General features: G+C 38.5%; 1 protein-coding gene and 1 long non-coding RNA gene across 3 annotated transcripts in view; one reads left to right on the plus strand and one right to left on the minus strand.

Annotated features, from left to right (window-relative positions):
- Positions 1 to 1,716: 1,716 nt before the first annotated feature.
- LOC138106436 (uncharacterized) lies at positions 1,717 to 11,689 on the minus strand. 2 transcript variants are annotated; one of them, XR_011148986.1, is made up of 3 exons: positions 11,602 to 11,689; positions 4,762 to 4,976; positions 1,717 to 2,896 (listed from the first exon to the last, which is right to left on the minus strand). It is a non-coding gene; the product is annotated as an uncharacterized lncRNA (long non-coding RNA). The 2 variants fall into 2 exon arrangements; XR_011148985.1 differs by lacking the exon at positions 4,762 to 4,976 and having other exon boundaries at positions 11,602 to 11,687.
- LOC138106435 (PHD finger protein 14-like) overlaps positions 11,606 to 19,132 on the plus strand; it is a 163,578-nt gene continuing 156,051 nt past the window's right edge. Inside the window, 3 exon segments of the mRNA XM_069007025.1 lie at positions 11,606 to 11,828; positions 11,831 to 11,893; positions 12,394 to 12,504. Of these exon segments, the coding sequence (XP_068863126.1) occupies positions 11,618 to 11,828; positions 11,831 to 11,893; positions 12,394 to 12,504 (385 nt within the window). The 5' untranslated portion in view covers positions 11,606 to 11,617.

Below are 19,132 nucleotides of genomic sequence, written 5' to 3' on the forward strand. Positions count from 1 at the left end.
ATGCTGTACTCTCTCTATTTGGGAGAAGGGAGCTAGACCATGTTTCAGCCTGGATGCAGATTAAAGTGCTTCATCCACACATTTTAAAGGATGACATTTTTTGTCTATGCTTTTGTCTAGATTAGTACAAAACTTAATGTTCTGTTCTTAAGAATACAAAGTATCCTGATAGCTCTCTTTAATAAATCACAAAAGCTTTATCAAAAAGTGCATGAAAGTAATTGTTTCGGTTACTCTTGAGTTTTACTAACTCTTTTTTGAAATTTCTACTCGGTTAAAAATTTTGTGATGTACCACTTATCGAGAAGTAGTATTCCCATGCTATTCTTTCTTTAAATACAGCTTCATTTCAATGTAGGGAATTGTATTATTATATTTATGGGAAAAGGATAATAACGTGCTTTGATGTGGGACTGAGCTCATCCTTCTCCTTTGAATAATATATACAGCATATCTGTAAGATTCACATTGTGTGATTGCATGAAATACATAACGGTAGTCAGACTTCTGAGGAGGAATTTATTTTATTTGAACAGCAGACTCCTGACTGAAATAAAAATTATGCGAAGGGGAAAACTACAGCATGTCTTGATATTTCTTCTTATATGTACTAAGACATCAAAATTTTTCTTTGAGAACTGGCATAAGAGCACATTTAATTAAAAATGAGTTTCATAGCATACTTTCTTTGTTTTCTGTAAAAGGCTGTTTTCTCCTTACATTACACAAGAAATCAGATTAAAGACAACAGAATATTTTGTTTACTTGCTGGTTTCAGAACATACTTGGTCCAAAACAGTTGACTCCCGTCTTTCACTAACCTATTTGTCTAACTAACTTACACGCTTGTATACTTTGTTACTCCATTGATGCTGTCTTTGCCCATCTGTTTTTCCACTTTGGGACTTGCCCCTAAGAAACACTTCTTTCAGGCTGCCATCCCTATTTATGGAGACATAAGCAGAACAGTAGCACTTGTGTGAAAGAGCTGTCTTAACAAACCCATGTAGTACTCCTAAAGTGTTCAAGCACCCAATACTCTTGTCTTTTCTCTGTGGAATGCAAAACAGATGCAGATGAAATGAATACATTTTAAAACTGGTATCTTCTGCAAGCATAATTTAAAATGCTAGAGCTCTGATAAGTAACATCCTTGTCAAAAATATTGGGGATATATTTGCACAGCATACATACAACCTCTTCACAGCAGAAGCATTACGAATTTTAAAAAATAAAGAATTTAAAAGTCCTGCAAGAGGCCAGTCTGGAGATGAACTAGCTTTTTGTAAACTAAAACAAATACATCTTTACAAGAATGATCTGTCTAATCAAACTTGAAGTCAGTATATTTGTGCAAAACAAGCTTTCATTACAAGTTGGCCAAATTGAAATAACTTGTGATTTTAAAATCAGAACATTCCAGTGCAATGAGTTTTAAAAGAAGCAATCCACATTGCATTTTAAGAGAAACAAATCAGTACAGTGGGAATTTTTGCTTCCTGTCTCTACCTCTCTGCTCTCTTACTTGATTTGGAAGGGGAGGTAGCATGATTTTCAAGGTTGTATTTTTTTTAGATTGATTTGCTGGTATACAGTTTCACAACTGCAGAATCTGGAACAGAGAGAAGAGTCTTTTGAGGAGCAACAGAAAAGACTGTGCACTGTGGATTCCACAAATTTCTTTAGAGGCACCTTGAGTCACAGAATACAAATAAATAACAGTGAGAACACAGGTATGCTTTTATTACATGGAACAGTAAAGGATGTAATGAATAGCTTAGGCCAAAGTAGCACAGCCATTTTAATTCACAGTAAGCTTAAAGTGGTACTTGGAGATACAGTTTTATCCATCCTTCGACCTTGGGTACTCATGATTCAGCACCAGTTCACATAAGGCTGTGCAAAAGAGATGAAAAAAAAGATTTTATATGGACCAGTTCCAGGTCAGTGCTAATTGCAAGGGTAAAGGATGTAATTGCAGAAAACCTGCAGGAGAAGTGAATGGGAGAGGGGAGGTGGGGTCACGCTGTCTCACTCCAGGCCCGGCTGATCTGACCATAGAGCTGCCAGCAGCTGTGTGTTACACCTGATCTGATATGGGCTGCTGTTGAGCTGGGCACTCATGCCTGCTTCCCTCTCTCCCTCATGTTCCTGACCCTGTGTCCCTGCCCCTGGCTTGCACTGGATCACTTGGTCTTAGAACCACAGGGCTTCTTGGTAGGGTAGGTTTCTGTCAGATCAGAAACTGGCTCAGTATGTGGTTTGATAATTGCACAATTTGGTGTAAGTACTGAGAATGGAAGATGGCAGACTTCATATGAAAAGGTACCCTGCCATCAGTGGGACTAAGATGACGTCTTTTTGGCTGGACTCATTAAAGAAAAAAAAAAAAATTAATCATGCCAGTGTAATTGAAAAGAACCTTTCTATTTTAATTTTTGCAGCATTTCTCAAGTCAGAAATAATTAAAGCAATCTGGAAATCAATTCCATTCCCTATAATTGTCATGGGTACGAAATCTGTACAAGCATAGAAATGACCATTGCTATAGGATGATATTTAGTATACAAATATCTTCATGAAAGAATGGAATAGAATCTTATTGCTAGAAGTCTTGTCCAGGTTTGGGACTGAAGATGTTCAAGTCTCTGCTTTATAAACCATCAAAATTACAGTAGATTCCCCCTCCATTCAATACAACTAAACCCTTCAAAACTGAGTACTGCCAAGCTAATTTCAAATAATGAAAAATAAGTATTTTTTACATCAGATGGGTCATCATTCTTAATGTCTGGTTCAACCAATATGACAGTATGGAAGAAAATCTGGGGTTTTTTTCAGAAGTTCTGCAGGTGCACGACTTCATCCCAGTTGTCAAGAAAAACTTGAGACCAACCTGTAAAAATATTAAATTATTATATTATTTATAATAAAATTGTTGCTATTATTATTATTATTCGAGTAGTAATTCTTAAACATTTGTCTGCATTTATATGCTATTGTTTCTTAAACATTTATACCTCGAGAGTTTTATTTCACAGTAGCACATAAAACAGAATTACATTGAGACTTCTGAAGGTTCTGCTATAGCATGGACTGTTCTGGGGGCTCTGCCATCACTTAGGAAGGTAAAATCTCCTTCTCTTTCACCTTCCCAGATCTGTTTTCAGGAACTTGTGCTTCTTGCCAAGCAACTGATGGTCGCAGGCTGTAAAAGAGTGGCCTTCACTGTAATCTATTTTCTCCCCAGCTACAGAATAAGATCAGATCCATCAGTTCTTGCTACATTTTCCAGGCAAGGTGCCAGTAACTTTGCCATATGCCGCCAGCAGGGAACCTTAACAAAGACATGTCTTGGCGATTGCTTTTCCTTTTTAAAAGACAAAGGAAACTGCATATATGTCTAGATGAAGGGGAGCTCTAGCATAACTGAATGTCTTTTCTTTTGCAATAAACTGGATCTTAAATCAGCTCAAATTCTTAAAATACAATTTTTCAAGAAAAAAACTACGCAATTTGGCAAAACCAGATTAAAAACAGATTAGATGCTATAAAATTTGTTATAATAAAAGACATCTTCTGTGTCTTTTCTAAACATTGTGCTAATCAGTGATACAATGAATATTAGAAAAAACAGCAAATTGATTCCTAAATGTCACAATTACATTTTAACAGAGGACATTAAAAGCAGTTATTTCCTTTCTTGATTGCTCAGAGGTTTTATTATTTCATTATAATTTACCACACAAATCCAAACCAGGCCAGCTCAGCTTCTTTGTTTACAGATAATAAATAAATAGAACTTAAAAGGAAGCTATAGAAACCCCTTCAGTAGAATTTATTTTATAGCAATTCACAAAGATTTTTGTCAGAACAACTGAAGCATTTTTTGTCCTCATCAAGACCAAAACAAAATTGTTTTGGAAAAGCTTTATGTGAGAAGGGCCATTGGCATTCACATTCAAAGTAATTATTCTTGTAAAATTAATTAACTTTTTTATTTTTTTAATCCAAGCTCTTAGAATACTTCCCATTAGTAACAGCAGGTCTGTGCTTTTTATGTTCATTGTGGCAGATGTTCTTTACATCCCAGATTTCCTCAGAACAACAGAATGGTTTGATGGATGAAAGACTACATCTGGAAAAAGTATCAGTCAGCGTCATTAAAATAAAAGCCTGAGCCAGAGCCCACTGAAATCAGTGGGAATTCCTGGCTTATGTTCACATTTTTCATATCTTGTTAAGAGGGAGTAAGTCTTGATTATTAAAAAATAATGGAGTGACATTCTTTACTTGTACTGCATGTAATTTCTTTCTCCATCAGTGAGGAAGAGAAAGGTCGTATTGGCAGAAGAGTATGTCATGGCACTTATGGATAGCTGGGCTTGGGGTCCCATGAGACTTTCAGGTTTGCACAGTGCTACCAGCTGGCAACCAAGACACCCTTGGGGAGTCTGCAAAGGCTCCTAAGAGATTCTGGGAAGGTCTAACTGGCTGTGGTGTACCAGTACTACTGACAAAACGGAAGAATATTTAAGCAAACAAGAAGCTAAAGACTCAGGTTTCTATGACAGCATTTTGGCCAGGCCAGGGCTAGTTTTTGCAGTAGCCAGGAGGAGGTATGGCTAGGACCTGAAGGTTATTCTATACCACCTCACATCATTTTCTGGGGACCGGGGAAGGGTCTCACTTCCGTGTTAGGGGAGTATGGCATGGTCAGGTTGGGCTCTGTGGTGAATGTTTTGCATGTGAATCACTCACCTCTCTCTTGTACACTTCTGTTACTAATATTGTTGCTGTTACTGTTCATTTTCTTATTGCATTGTTGTTTCCAGTGAATTGTTCTTATCTCAACCCCTGAACTTTACTTTTTACTTTTTTTCCCTCTCCAAGGATAGTCCAAGGAATTAAATTCTGATGGGCATGTAAGCTACTGGACAACATTATACTGGAATCGCAGCATTAGTGTTTATCACCTATGGAAATGGAAGAGAAAATACAAAAGGAATCTGAAATCACTTTTCAGCAAAGTTAGGGAGACTACCACAAGCAGGAAGGAATCCTTCAAATTGTATTTAAAACAAGAAAATAAAAAGTATAATATGATTTAATTTATTAAATTTCATAATATGATTAATTTGGCAGCATGGAAAAAGAATTTGAGAATTGACAAGATAAAAGCATAAAAATTAGTAATAAGATATATTTGAAACAGAAAAAACATGCCAGCAGCTATTGGCCCAGCAGATCATTTGTATGAAATGTATTCAGAGAGATGAATTTTCTCCATCAGTATTTTCTATGAAAAATAATTGAAGATGCTCCCATGCTAAAGTACAGTTCTCTGGGGGGAGAGGGCTCAGTGGACACAATCTGTCTGAATTTGAAGTTATTGTGGAAGCAGCTACAGATAAAATATTAAAAAGAAAGATAAAATGGTCTGATAAAATACATAGAAACCAGCACTTTCCCAGAAATTCTAAAAGAGTTCAGGTATGAAACGGTTCAACTACTAATGGTGTAAATTCTTACTTGACTGGACAGTAAATAAAATAGCAGATGAAATTCAATAGAGATAAAGGCAAAGGAAGTGAAATGCAGTATAGATAAATGTAAAGAAATCTATGCTTCTGAAGGCAAGAAATCCTAGCTTTGCACATAAACCAATGGACTCTGAGTTGACTGCTTTGACTTCGAAACAAGACCTTGGAATTATGGTAGTTTTATAGAAGTGTTATTTCCATGCAGTCAATGTGCACTTCATGCCCCAAGAAAAAAAGAATCTTAAAAATCACATGAAAGAAATAGAGAACAAAAAATAGAGAACAAAAGAGAAAGGAGTATTATTCAATTGAATAAATGCACTATTTGCCTGTACGTCAGTGCTGTCCTCTCACTATAGAAAGGCTGTCTATAAAAATGGGAAAAGTTCATTGAAGTGAAACAAGGGGCATTTGAGAAATTGAAGTCTATCTCAGGCACACTATCAGAGCCCTGATAGTCATCTCTGATCACAGAGATGACTGTGTCGGCTGGGATTCTTTAGCTTGGGAAACAGATGACTTGGGAGGTATAGCAGAACATAAGCCAGATTCAAAGCAAACAAAATAATGTTTTCCTACATAAGGTAGTAGATCTGTGGAATTCTATGTAATAATATTGAGGTATTAAAGAACTCTACATGGGTTACAAGGGAGAATGGACAAATTCTTAGGAGAAAGACCCATTATGCCACTAAATGGACAAATGACAACAGGATCAAGAAACCCACAACACTGAAAATAACTGGAAGTTGGGAAATGACTATATAATACCATATATACTTGCTCTGTTCCTCCTTTCCTTTGGCTGTCCTCTTAGGCTAGATATACCTTAATCTGAATAAGAAAAACACCTCTATAAGCTAAAACTTTCATAATATGCTGTTGTTGCTATTTAGTATTATAATTTCTTTGTACAGTGTCCCAAATTAGATGTATTTTTAAAACAAAAAGAACATGGCTTACTGGATGAGTTCATTGTCTGAAAGTCACATGATAAAACTATTAATATTCCTCTTGTAGCTTTAATGTCTGGGAGCTTTAGTCACAACTCAAAATTCTGCCATGTGTGATATAAATCACAGACAGAAAAACAATACAAAAATGGAAATACTAAGTCTGCCCCAAATGGTTTGGTAATGCATACATAGAACAAGAACCAAAACCAGAGACAGCTATAGCAGCATATACTTGCTATACTGCTATACTTGTATAACAGCTATACAAATAAACTATGAGACAACACAAGACAAAATATTCATTTGATTGTACAAAACTTTTAGGGAGCATGGTGGTAGAAGGGTATTTGCGAGGAAAAATGAACCCAGTTTGCAGGTATTTACATGAAATACATTTTAAGTATGAAGGATGCCTGGAAAAAAGCCCTCAAATTTGTCTGAAAATTCAACAGCAAACTAGAGGCCAATACATTGTGTTAAACAAATTTGTATGGCGAATTTCATCTGCTACAAAGAAATGGCAGATGAATGAAAGAGTAATCTGTGAAATGTACTGAAATCAAACTCAAGAAGTTTATGACTGATGCAGCAGACGCAAATTCACTGGAAAGATCAAAATGGAAAAGGAACATGGTACAAGCTGAGGAGTATCATTACAATAGATATGGCAACATCAGAGCTGCATTTTTGAAAACCAGAGAAAGAGAAGATTGATGGAAATGAGAAGGGACATGAGCCTAGACAAGAATTTTAGCTGGATGGGGGGACAGGAAAGCTGCAGGTGAGCTATGCTTTACATTGAATATTTCGGACGTAACTTCAGTGGCAGAATCTGCAGTGAGGTTTGAGTTGAGGATGATGTCCTTTTTATGGTTATGAGTGACAGGGGGTGGTCTCATAGGGGCTAAGTAGGTAGGCATATATAGCCTTGGTAATGGTGGGAATATATATGCCAATATATGTATATAGTTCAGAAAGCTCTTCTACTGAAGATACATATGGTTGTTTTTTACTGTTGTTTTTCACTTTTCCTGGACTCTTTTACAATATGTGTACCATGTAATCAAAAACCCCCCATAATTAATTGACTGAGGTTGAGCATGACCTTACGAATGCAAGAAATCTCTCAATGTCTGATGGGAACTTTCCCTGGCAGCATTTGACTGCAGTAGACCTTGTAGCAGTCTGCACTTTATTTCAAAGTCTTATTGTTCAGAGACCGTTCATACTGAATTTTCTCCCCTTTGTATTTAAAAAAGCAGGGACATCTGATTCAGTCTTTTTCTCTTTATATCTTACCATATAATACTAGACAAGAGAGATCACTGAGAAGAGTTTGCTGTAATGGCACAATTAAAGAGTAAAAGCTGGAGGATTTCTCTTCGGAAAGTTATTTGAAGAGGTCAGTCTCCACACGAAGGATGGTGATGTTTGGATAGACAAAAAAAGAGTCTGCCATTTGGATTCAGACAGGTAGGTCATGGCTTTAACTGTCTGCTCACTGACAGGAAAAAAAAAGTAGATACGAGATTTAATTCTATTATTCTCCATTTACAGTTGGCAGATAAGTTAGAAACATACTCTTGAGTTTATTCCCTACTTGAGGAAATATTGCACTTCTTCCTTTGAAAACTCACCAGTTTCATTAAACTAAGAATGATGTTTTTAAGGTAATTTATTTGAGTGCGACTATATTCTCTGCTGCCTTGCTATTGTTTAAGTCCTTCTAAAATGGTCTTTACAGAGCTACAACAAAGATTTTTTTTTTCTTAGGGCAAAAGTAAAGGCAGAAGATATTGTTTTCTCTGCTTCTCCAGCAGCACTGAAATGGAGATTCACACACCTAATCTTGCAATTAGGCTGTGCACTGAAGGCTTAGCCTGAGGAGAACCGAAAATGGAACCGAGAACTGAGAAGGGAATGCCGAGATAATTCAAAGACCTGATGTGCTTGACATGACCTGAAATACTGAAATATTTCTAGGCAGTTTTTTAGGTATTATGTTAGTGATGGAGCTGCCATGACATTTTCGTACTAGATGTACTATTTCAGCTCTTCACAATTTTTCTCCAAAAATGACCTTTTAGGATGATTTTTTGTATGTGCATGAGGGTAGTACTTAAAGGTGCTAAACTGACAACACTTAGAATCTATTTAATGGATATAGCAAATACAGTACAGTGCCCAGCTCCCAGCAGTGTGCCAGTAATACCACCTTTCTTCTACCAAAAAGGCAACTGAACATTTCAACATTCTTGGTTTTCCGCTGAGACTGGCAAAGGCCTTGCAGAAATAAGGGGATCAGACATTCTGAAGGTTTCTTTCATTTGGAGCATGAATTCTCCCTTCTTTTCCCCTTACTTGAAATAATCTGACTCTACTGGAAGAGGTTAACAACTACTAAGGGGGAAATACCTTTTAACAGATGTTTTAGTAGCCAGAAACTTCCAAAGAATGATGATCAAAAGATAAACTGGTAGTTCTACTTAATTTCTGTGTTGTTATGTTTTATTTACTTCTATTTACTACATTTGCAGGATTTGTTTGTAAGCCCCATCTTTGCAGTGCCTAGAAGGTTAGAGAAACAGTGAATAAATTTCAGGCACTTCACAGTTCTTTTCATTTTATTGATGTGGGTTTTTTTCCTGTTGAGGAATGAGGGCAAAGTATGCAAACTGAGTACAGAAGATAACAGAATATGTGTGTGTTATTTTCAGAAATGAAAGTGTGAATATTCCTTTGGAGAGGGGAAAAAAGGAGAGGGAAAAAAAAAGATTTGGGACAAGAAGGAGTAAGACAGAAGGGCTAAGAGGGCTTGAGTCATGGGACAGACTACAAAAGAGAAAAGGAGGAAGGAGCAGTTGAGGAACGTGAAGTGCTAATGAGGAGCAGGGGCAGGCAGCCATTAATTAACTTTGGTTTGATCACCTATTCCTTCCAGAACTATGTAGGTAGAGACTGGAATAATCCTAGCATTGCAGCCTGTCCCAGAGGGCTGAACTGCAAGTCAGACAGTCCATACATCTGCTTTGGCATTCTTATTTAAAGGATTCATAAATTCCTCCATTGTTCTACAGGGTGCTCCTCTCCCCTTGTCTGTGCTGAAAGCTTTCATTCTTCGAAGCTGTCTGCGCCACTCAGTCTGACCTTCGATTTGGGCCAAACTTGGGGGCAGTTCTTTTTACTATTCCTTCCTGTTACATATGATTTGGGCTGTCCTGACAATCACTGTGTATGGGACAAGATCAGGGACTTGCCCATTGGCAGGGAGGAGGTTTGGCAGAACCTGTTCCTGCATGTTATCGTGGATCTGCAGTCTCAACGAAGGGATCTGAGCCCTGCCACTTGTCTTTTAAGACTGAAATAGTGTGTGAATGGAAAGTAGGATGGGGATTGCCAGTCAAAAGGAAAAAGTGAAAAGCTGACATACACAATTCCTCATTGAACAGGGAAGCTGATCAGAATTTGGAAGAAAATACTAGAGTACATGAGCTGATAGCATATCGGGGTAGGGCTGGCAAAAACAGATTCAGGAAAAGAATTCACTTTGCAGTCACACCACCTATGTAGCCAAAGAATTGATGGAGGAAACAGGAGCAGTCAGCATGAACACATCAACTATGGATGTGATAACATGCTACAAAAACCCTAAGAAATTCAAGCACAGAATTAAAACAGAATTCACACTTACCTTTGGAATTTTCTGTCCTTTCAAAATACTCAAAATTATTGTTGAAAGTGTTTCAGCTGTGTAATTATATACCAACCAGCCATCTCTGTGCTCTATTTATAAACTTACATGCCAATAACTACCTACCTATCTTTGCAATGCCAGGAGGAGTTTTGGCTCTGGGAAGGTTTGTGTGGGTGCTACATGCAGCACTATGCTAAATGTAGCACAGGCTCTGGCCACAGAACGTATACTTGCCAAACTTTATTTCTCCTCCACACTTCACCATGATACTGAAGATGAGTGCTAATGTCTTTACAAACAATTCCATGGGCAGCAGGTTTGTTACAGAGCCCAGACAGCTTGACTCCTGAAACAGGCAAGTGAATCTGCACAAGTCTGAGTTTCTGAACTTTGGGATAAAATGACAGGTTCAAGGGGGGAAATATATGGTAGGCGGTTCGGGAAGGCTGTACTTTTCTAGTACCTCAGCCAATGGGAAAAGGAAGAGGGCAACAGGAAGAGGGATAAAAGGAGGCTGTGCACTTAGGAACCTCAAGAGAGAAGGTTCCATGGGCGTGTGTCCCAGTGGACTCTCCCTTTATTCAAATAAAGTTGTAGGATTCCTCTGTCTCCTTTTTGGCTTTTCATAGTGTGATTTTCTGTACAACCATAGAAAGAGTTTGGCCCTACATTTATCCATCATTAAACACACATTTTCCAATTTTAAAGCCCTTACAATCCTGTTGGAAGCTTTCATGTTGAGCATTATTCTTGATCCTCAAGCTCTTAAAGCCATCCCTTTTAAAGATTTTGTGCAGGTGGCCGATTTTGGTGGTGTGGGGGCGAGATGAGAAGAGACTCTGGTAAAACTGTGCGCACGCAGGGGCCAGGGACAGCCCCGGCAACCGAGGCAAAGCTGGGACTCTTGCAAAGGCCATGGCCCAGCATTGCTCTCCTTCGCTGTCCATCTCTCACCATTGGGTTTTGTGCTTTTGAGCTCCCAGACTCGTGTGATGTGGTCAACAATAACCCCTGGGATTTGTACTATCATAGAATCACAGAATGGTTCGGGGTTGAAGGGCACGTTGAAGGCCACCTAGTTCCAACCCCTGGCCGTGGGCTGGGACACCTTCAATGAAGACCAGGTTGCTCAGTGCCCCATCCCACCTGGCCTTGAACATCTCTTCCCAATTTTCTTGGTTTTTTTTTTTTTTTTTTTTTTTTGTTTTTTTTTTTTTTTTTTTTTTTCCCCAATGCTATGGGTTACGGTTCCTCAGATCTGCAGGAATAAGCTTGACAATGCAACAGAGTCCACGAGAAATTAATCTCTTCGAGCAGGGGTTAAATGAGAACAGCTTTGTAACGCTTTCTCGCTTCCACACGGGGAAATGGAAAAGCGCCGGGGTGTTTTTTTTAAGCTGTTTCTTACCAGCAGTCCCCTGAGAATGAGCGGCTCTGCGCTGAGAGTTTGCGACCAGCGCCGCTCCCGGCAGGAGCCTCCCGGCCAGGCCCGGCAGGGCCGCGGGCAGCGCCGCTCCCCGGCTTCCTTTCGCCGTGCGCACGCGCGCGGCCGGCGCCTGCGCGGCGGGGCGGGCGGAGGGGCGGGCGCGGGTCTGTATCCGGGTCGCCGCCGTGCCCATTGTCTGGGGAAGGGGCCCGGGGCTCGGCGGCGCTGCACCCGAGGGCCCCTGCCCGCCCGCCGCCCACCCGCGCAGGCTTTAGTAAGTGATCCGCAGCGGTTCTGCCGGTCCTGCTCCGCGGGGGTGCCGCTGTGCCCGCGGAGCGCCCCCGCCCCCGGGCGAGCGGGCGCATCGCTGTCCCTTGGGCGTCCCACGGTCCCGGCTGCGCGTCCCCCCCCTGCGTCTGGTCGCTGGCGGATCACGCCAGGGCGCGTCCTCGGGGGATGCTGGCTGCTCCGGGGATGTCTGGCGGCCCCAGTGCCCACCCAGCCCTCCCGGGGCTGCGGGCAGCCCGCGGTGCGCAGCGCCGTGCGGTTCCCGGCGCCTGCAGGGAGCACCAGCGCTCCGCCGGGCGGGCGGACCCTGCCCTGCCTCACCTGTGGGAGCGGGTGTGCCCCGGATCCCGATGCGGCTGCATCTGCCGGCTGCTCTCGGGACTGCCCCTGCCTGTCACGCCCGTTCTGCCTTGTAATTTAAATGCCCTTAGCGATGCTGAATTCTCTTTATGCTACCCGGTAACAACACTGTTTTTTTTCCTGCAGTGGACCGCAGTTCGAAGAGGAGACAGGTGAAGCCTTTGGCAGCTTCGCTGCTGGAAGCTTTAGATTATGATAGCTCTGATGACAGTGATTTTAAAGTTGGAGATGCTTCAGGTAAATATGCTTTCTCATCTCCTCAGTTCAGAATTATCTCATTTTTGGTTTATGGTTGCTCATTTGATATCATATAGGAGGCAGAATGCTTGTAGTGAGTCTGCTGGGACTTGGAGCCCCTTGAAGGGAGTGACTTGATTGGATAACTGGGAATCAATACTTACAATTGTGATTATTTTTTTTTTTCAACAGAAATCTCGTGACTGTGAAACAAGTTTTGGTAGAAACATTTGAGTACCTTCTGTGCAGACTGCTTTAGCTGTATTTATTACTTTTGAGTTCTTCAGTGTAGAGATAATTTTTGGAATATTCACTGTATTTAGTATTGAAATAAGAAGAATCTAAAGCCATTTTGTTTTGAACAAGTCTGGATAATAGTTTGTTGTGGACTTATGAACTTGCCTTTTTCTCAAGGTTAATTGTACTTGGTGAGTAAGAACCTAAAGCAAAAAGATAATCTGTTCAGGTTTTTATTGTTTCTTACAGTAGACAAACTTAAGGTGTCCATTCAGATAGAAATATGCAGAGAAGTGTACACAGTTCATACTAGAAAGAAGTCCTTGCCACAGAGTTTTGTTGCTTTGCAGTCTTTTCTATACGTGCAGATTCCTTTATCTGCAGTGAATATTCACAGAAACTGAAAATAGACAAGATGGCCAAAATAAAATTAGTAAATTCAAGTATATTGAAGGAAAGGGAAAGAAGGGATAGGATCATGTTGTTCAGTAAACTGCATGTTGGATGTTCTGTGGCATATGCTGAGGGAAATAAACAAGAAGATGCAGGATGTACAAGATGTGAGGGAAGCATTATGGCAGCTTATCAAATAACTTGACTTTGTTATTTCTGCACTGGGGATGCTGGTGTATGTTCTCTGTGAATGTATAGTGCAAAATTATTCCCATTTAAAGGCTTACTCTTTAACATTTGGCAAGTTCCTCTGTATTGATGAACTTAAAAATGCTTAAGAATATTTTACCCAGTGTTAGTTTTAAGATATGCCCTAATGCTCCTTGTTTGTGGTTTGGTTGGTTAGTTTTGTTCTTCTCACCACCTCTTCCCCTAGGCTTAGACATATGTCCCTTGGTTGTTCTGGTAGAGCAGGCTGCAGTGCCTTAAGAGAATAAAACTGATGTCATCTTACCAATTTCATGTTAAGACTTTTGGGGGCTTGTTTCATCTACTCTTTTAATTGTGTTCTGAGGCTTTTGATCCTTTCTTTTGAATAAGGATATAATTTGCCATAAAAGGAAATGATTTTTAATTACCAGAGAAAAATCTCCCTGTTTTGGAACAGTAGCCTAGGCAGGATTTAAGGGAAAATGAGAATTGGAAAGGGAGTATGGGTGATGAACACTTAATTCAGAGAAGTATATTAGTTGGTCAAAAGACAGTCATTTATTAAAAAAAATGAATACAGCTTCCTGACTCAACAATGTGTGAGTGCACATTAATTTTTAATTACTATCCTTTTTGAGTTTTAGGATATTGCATATATACTAGAGGGGGCTGGTCAGTATCTAGCCTTGGGTTTATTTCAAAATCAATTTCATTTTGAGGAAGTTGAATGGATTTTCCTTTTAATATGCAACACTGAATTGAAACAAGCATATGAGAAAAAATTCTACTTAATTTTTTTTCTAATTGCTGTTTTGTGTTCATATATCTCATGAAGTGTTGTTTTAGCATTTCTGAACCTATATCTATCATTTGTAGGAGAAATAATTGTTCTGTTTAATAAAATTTAAAATTTCATGAAAACACTTTGAAACAGCAAGAGAATTTGACATCTTATACTTTATTCAAAGATTTTCAGGGTGGAAAAATAAATTAGTGAGGGTTTGGAGAAGTTGGGGAATAGAAAGTTATTACAAATAAGTGTTTCTTACATGTAATACAAGTTTAAATGAATAGTTGCAGGATATCTGAAGCACAACATCTGTACTGATTTAAAATGAAGCTGGTATAACATATGTTAAATTTGGTTGCACTTAGTCCATTTAGATTTGGCTGGAAGAAGTGATTAAATAAAGGGACTTTTTTACACACACACACACACACACATGCATACATAGGGCTCTTCATGAGCAGCCTGTTGCAAATCAGTATTTAGTATTTTCTTGAATTCAGAATGACATTGTATAGTTTGCTTACAAAAGGCAATAAGTGTGTCAGAAATAAGAACCAGTCTGCATTGAATATGAGCATAAATTCTAGTATAGTAATTCCACAGCTCCACAACACATACTTACGTTTACTTCATTCACAAATGCACATATAGGTGTTTAAAATAACAAAACAAATTCGAAAATTAAATTAAGGGATTACTTAAATTAAAAGAATTCTGAAGTTGTTTTCTCCCTGATGATTGTGTTGTGTCCATATGTGTGAGCTTTAGGATCTCCAGTGATACGTACTAGTAGATGATACTGTGCAAATATATGGGGACTGAACCCTGAACACCTAAACTTTTACATACCTTCATTCTTCTGCCAGATTTCGGGAAATATGCAATGCAGTAAGGATTTGAGAAGTTGTTACTAAGTACTTTTAGGAAGCAGTTTGGCATTTCTCAGTTTTTGTTTTCAGAGTCTTGGTGCCTTGGTAAAATTTTTCATTACAAAAAATATTTCAAATCACCCAACTTCTATTTCCACCAAAAAATCTACGTGGACTTTTACTTACAGTGTAGTTAATTTATTTTCTTGGATTTAGGTCATACCAACTGTCAGTTGGCCTTTTCCACTTAAAAGTTCTCAATATTTTGACATCTCTTTAGAGAAACTGATTTTAGAATCGTTAGATTCTTGTAAGTTTACTTAATGTAAATAGTTTTCAGGCCTCCGGGCTTTTCATCATGCTTATACTGAACAAAGTAATTTTTAATGGCTTCTCTGTTTCTTTTGGTAATGCCATATTCTAAAGTACTGTGTTCTTTTGGTTTTTGTAAACATCTTGAAAAATTTGTTCCATAAGAAAGAACGTCATATGTAATCTTAATGCAGGACCAATCAAAAAAACTGTCCCTTTGGAGTCAGAGTGTACAAACATGTGACTTGAAATGATGGTGCTGTAATATACTCAACTGAAGGCTTTTAATAGTATCTTTCACAATACCCATCAGTTATTTCAAGTTTTGCTTTTAAGTTAATTAAGCATGCTTTGGGGAGTCCTTTTGTTCATGGGTTTTTTTTCTGCAGTGGGAGCAGCTGGAAATACACTGATGTCAGAAATCAGAGTACAGGTGTAGAGTAATTCCCAGTAGGGCTCCAAAGCAAGCATTTACTACTTTTCATGTCTCTCATCAGTGAACTCAGTTTTGTCAGCGCATATACTGAAATTGAAATCATGCAGAGGAATGTAGTGTGGTCCCTGATCAAGGATCATGTGTGAATTTAAGGACTGGTTCTCTATCACAATGTAACTAAGAAGAAAATAACTGAATGCTGCCTTTGAAGAACTCAATCCTGTTACTACTTCTGCTACCAGTCTTGTTGACTCAAGTTTTTAGATGCATTCATAATTTTTAGATGCATTCATAATTTTTTTTTGACGTTGAGTGTGGAGCCTGACTTGCATATATATCATGTACTATTCTTGCAGCTGAAGTCAGTAGAAGATCTGTTTAGAACAAGTAATGATCTACAAAAATGCATATATTAGCTATTCTTAAAAACCTGTGTCTTGATCTAGAAATAAAAAGTTGCAAATATTATTATCTTTATGTAACTTCTTTCCTCTTAGCACAATGGAGATTACACTTTTGCTTTCCTATAGAGGATATTGTAATATAAAGAAATGTTTGTGAACAATCAAAATACTGTAGTGTTTAGCAGTACTGGAATCTTGATAAAGATGCAAATGTTTGTTTTTGAGACTAAACTTAAATGATAGGAAACAGTAAAGTTTTAAGGTGTTTCAGTAGACAGTGAAGATAAAAGAAAATATTGATGAATTAATCATTAGTAAATTATCATGTATTTCCATATTAATGTATAGTTCCTGAGACTGGAAGTCACAAGGGCTTTTTCTAATTGAGAAAATGGAAAATACCAGCATTATGTTCTTTTGGAGTATCTTCATCCCAGGTAAAACTTTTGTCTGTACAGATGTCTGCCACCCTAAGTAAAACTTGGGAGTGACTGACAAGATTTTCAACTTCATTCTCTTTGGAAACACTGGGATTTCTGTTATTCCAGGGGCTTGCTGACAAGGCATTGGTAGGGCACCCAATTTCATCAGTGTTGTAACATTGTAAATGAGGCACTTCCTAATGACTCAAGTCAAAATTGGCAATCTTTAGTTTTGAGTGGTTTTGCAACTTGAATAGACGTTTACTGAAATGTCATGACATAATTATTGCTTGTGAAGAAGTGAGTAAGCTGCTTACCAAATGACTTTCCCTTGTTCCCTTTCCATCGTTTTTATATTAAATACTTGTTTTCTGAAATGTGTAATCATGGATCAGTGGTCAGTTTCATCTCCTGCTCCGCCCAGTCTACATCTGCAGTTAAGACATATTAGATACTTTTCAAAACATTATTTGAGAAGACAGTTTCTCTCCATGGAGCTGTAGCATCTTAATCTATATTGGTTTGGTTTTATGTGTTCTTAATCATGTTGCTTTGGACAGTTCCATTTTTTTAACTGCCAGTACTGCCAATGTGGAATTGCCGGTAGTCTGCCAGTGTTTAATCATCATATGAAGCAAAATAGCATAGAAAGCCAGGGGCGTGTATCTAACTGGTGTGTTAGATTCTCTTTCTTGACATTATGTTGCAATGAAGTATTAAGCCTTTTTAGTTCTTGCTTATAGTTACATTGATCATTGCATATTGGACTTCTGTGTCTAATAGATATGGTCACAATTTTACCAGGTACACAACTCTGCCTTTGGTAATTTAAAAATTTTTATTTTCCATACATAATCTAGGTTTTCCTGCCTTGTTTTTACATCCAGTTATTAATATTGTAGCTTCCTAGTTAGTTTAAGGAGTTCCTTATGGTATTACGGAGTCTTTATTTGCGATACCTAGATCAGATGTGTAGGAAGTGCAGCTGCTTTTGGATATTTGGTATAGCACATGTGCCGAGGATTTTTTGTGATACTGGAGCAGTTCTTCTGTAAGGAACTTTATGGCCAGAGGCTGTTGACAAACACAATTAGTGGTGCTTTCCATGTTTCCCATCCATCAGGATACAGGCATTGTGGGTGAGGGATTGTACATAGTGTTTCAGCAGAGATAGCTAGGTAATTTCACATAATCATGTCAAAGGCTAGTTGTTTGCCTTGTGATGGGGGAAAAAGAGGGTAAAGGACCAATAGATCAGATGGTGGCGATTGAGTGACATTAACCTCACCTGCATCCTGGTTTTTGTTACTGCTCTCAAAAAGAGGGTATTGTAAAAGCCACTGTAGGCTCTTTGTCATGTGATTGCTAGATTATTATTGAATATTATTTAACGGTGATAATTTCATAGTTGCTTTCTGTATTGCATGCTCAGTTTTTCAGGTTTTTTTACTCCTTTTCAACGTTCCAGGATCCTTGATTGCATTCGTTTTAGATAGCTTTGAGCACTTCGGAAAGACTCAACCAAATAGGATTCAGTGTGAATAAAAGAATATTCTGAAACAATTCCAAATGCTTTTTGTCTACTATTTGGAGTTTGTTAAGCTTTGTTAGTGGAAGAGGCAAGTCCAAAACTGACTCCATGATTGCCTTTAACTAGCTTATCCTTTGGAGTTCACTTGAAACAATCAGTAAATCTGTTTTTTACAGAGCTGCTTATTAAGCTAAATACTGCATTTAAGAACCAGAATGTCTCCTGTGAATGGTTGGCCAGGTACTTTTGTAGTGCAGCACTTGCTCGCTGTATATATGAATTTTCTTAGAATGTTGAAAAAAAAGTAAAAATTATGGAGTGTCATATTTAAAATTGTTTGTAAAATGGTCCTGCAAACCCTGGGAGGATTTTTTTTTTGTTGACTCATGTAATAATTTCACTAGGTTTACCCTGAAGTCTTGTGCATCATGCATGTTATACAAGACTCCACGGCTTTTTTTTGTATGTTAATTCTGTAGCATAATGTTCTGTTCTTGGAATTCCTTTCAGAATTATCCTCTTGGATTTGACTGCCACCTGCTGTTGTCCTTAGTAGAGCTAAAGATACAAGGTGTAGAGGAATAAATGATGTCTTTCTCCCAACTGTTATCTCTCATATTTGTTCTCAATGGAACTCTATATTCTTCACTATTTGATGGTGTATCTGGCCCCATCTTTCACTTAAAGTAGCTTTGCTTCTCTCCTATAGGGAATGACATGATATGGTTGCCAATTTGAAAGAGCCATTCTTTAAGCATTTCTGTCAAGGAGAAAATTGTATACTGCAACCTTTTGCTCAGTAAAAGTGCAGCTGACAGAAGAAGACCTGCAAAAATTGCTGTTATCACTGAATAGCTCTTTCTAGAAAAGCACCTCTCACAGTGGATGCATTCAGATCAAGGAGAGATATCTCTTACTATAGCTATCTCTGGTGTGTATATGAATATATAAAGGAGAGTAGAAAGCAAAATGTGCAGGCAGAAGGCAAAGAGAAACTGAAGGAGAGAAGTGAGTGAAAATAGTG

This window comes from Aphelocoma coerulescens, chromosome 2, assembly GCF_041296385.1.
Source record: "Aphelocoma coerulescens isolate FSJ_1873_10779 chromosome 2, UR_Acoe_1.0, whole genome shotgun sequence".
In the NCBI taxonomy this organism is placed as follows: domain Eukaryota; kingdom Metazoa; phylum Chordata; class Aves; order Passeriformes; family Corvidae; genus Aphelocoma; species Aphelocoma coerulescens.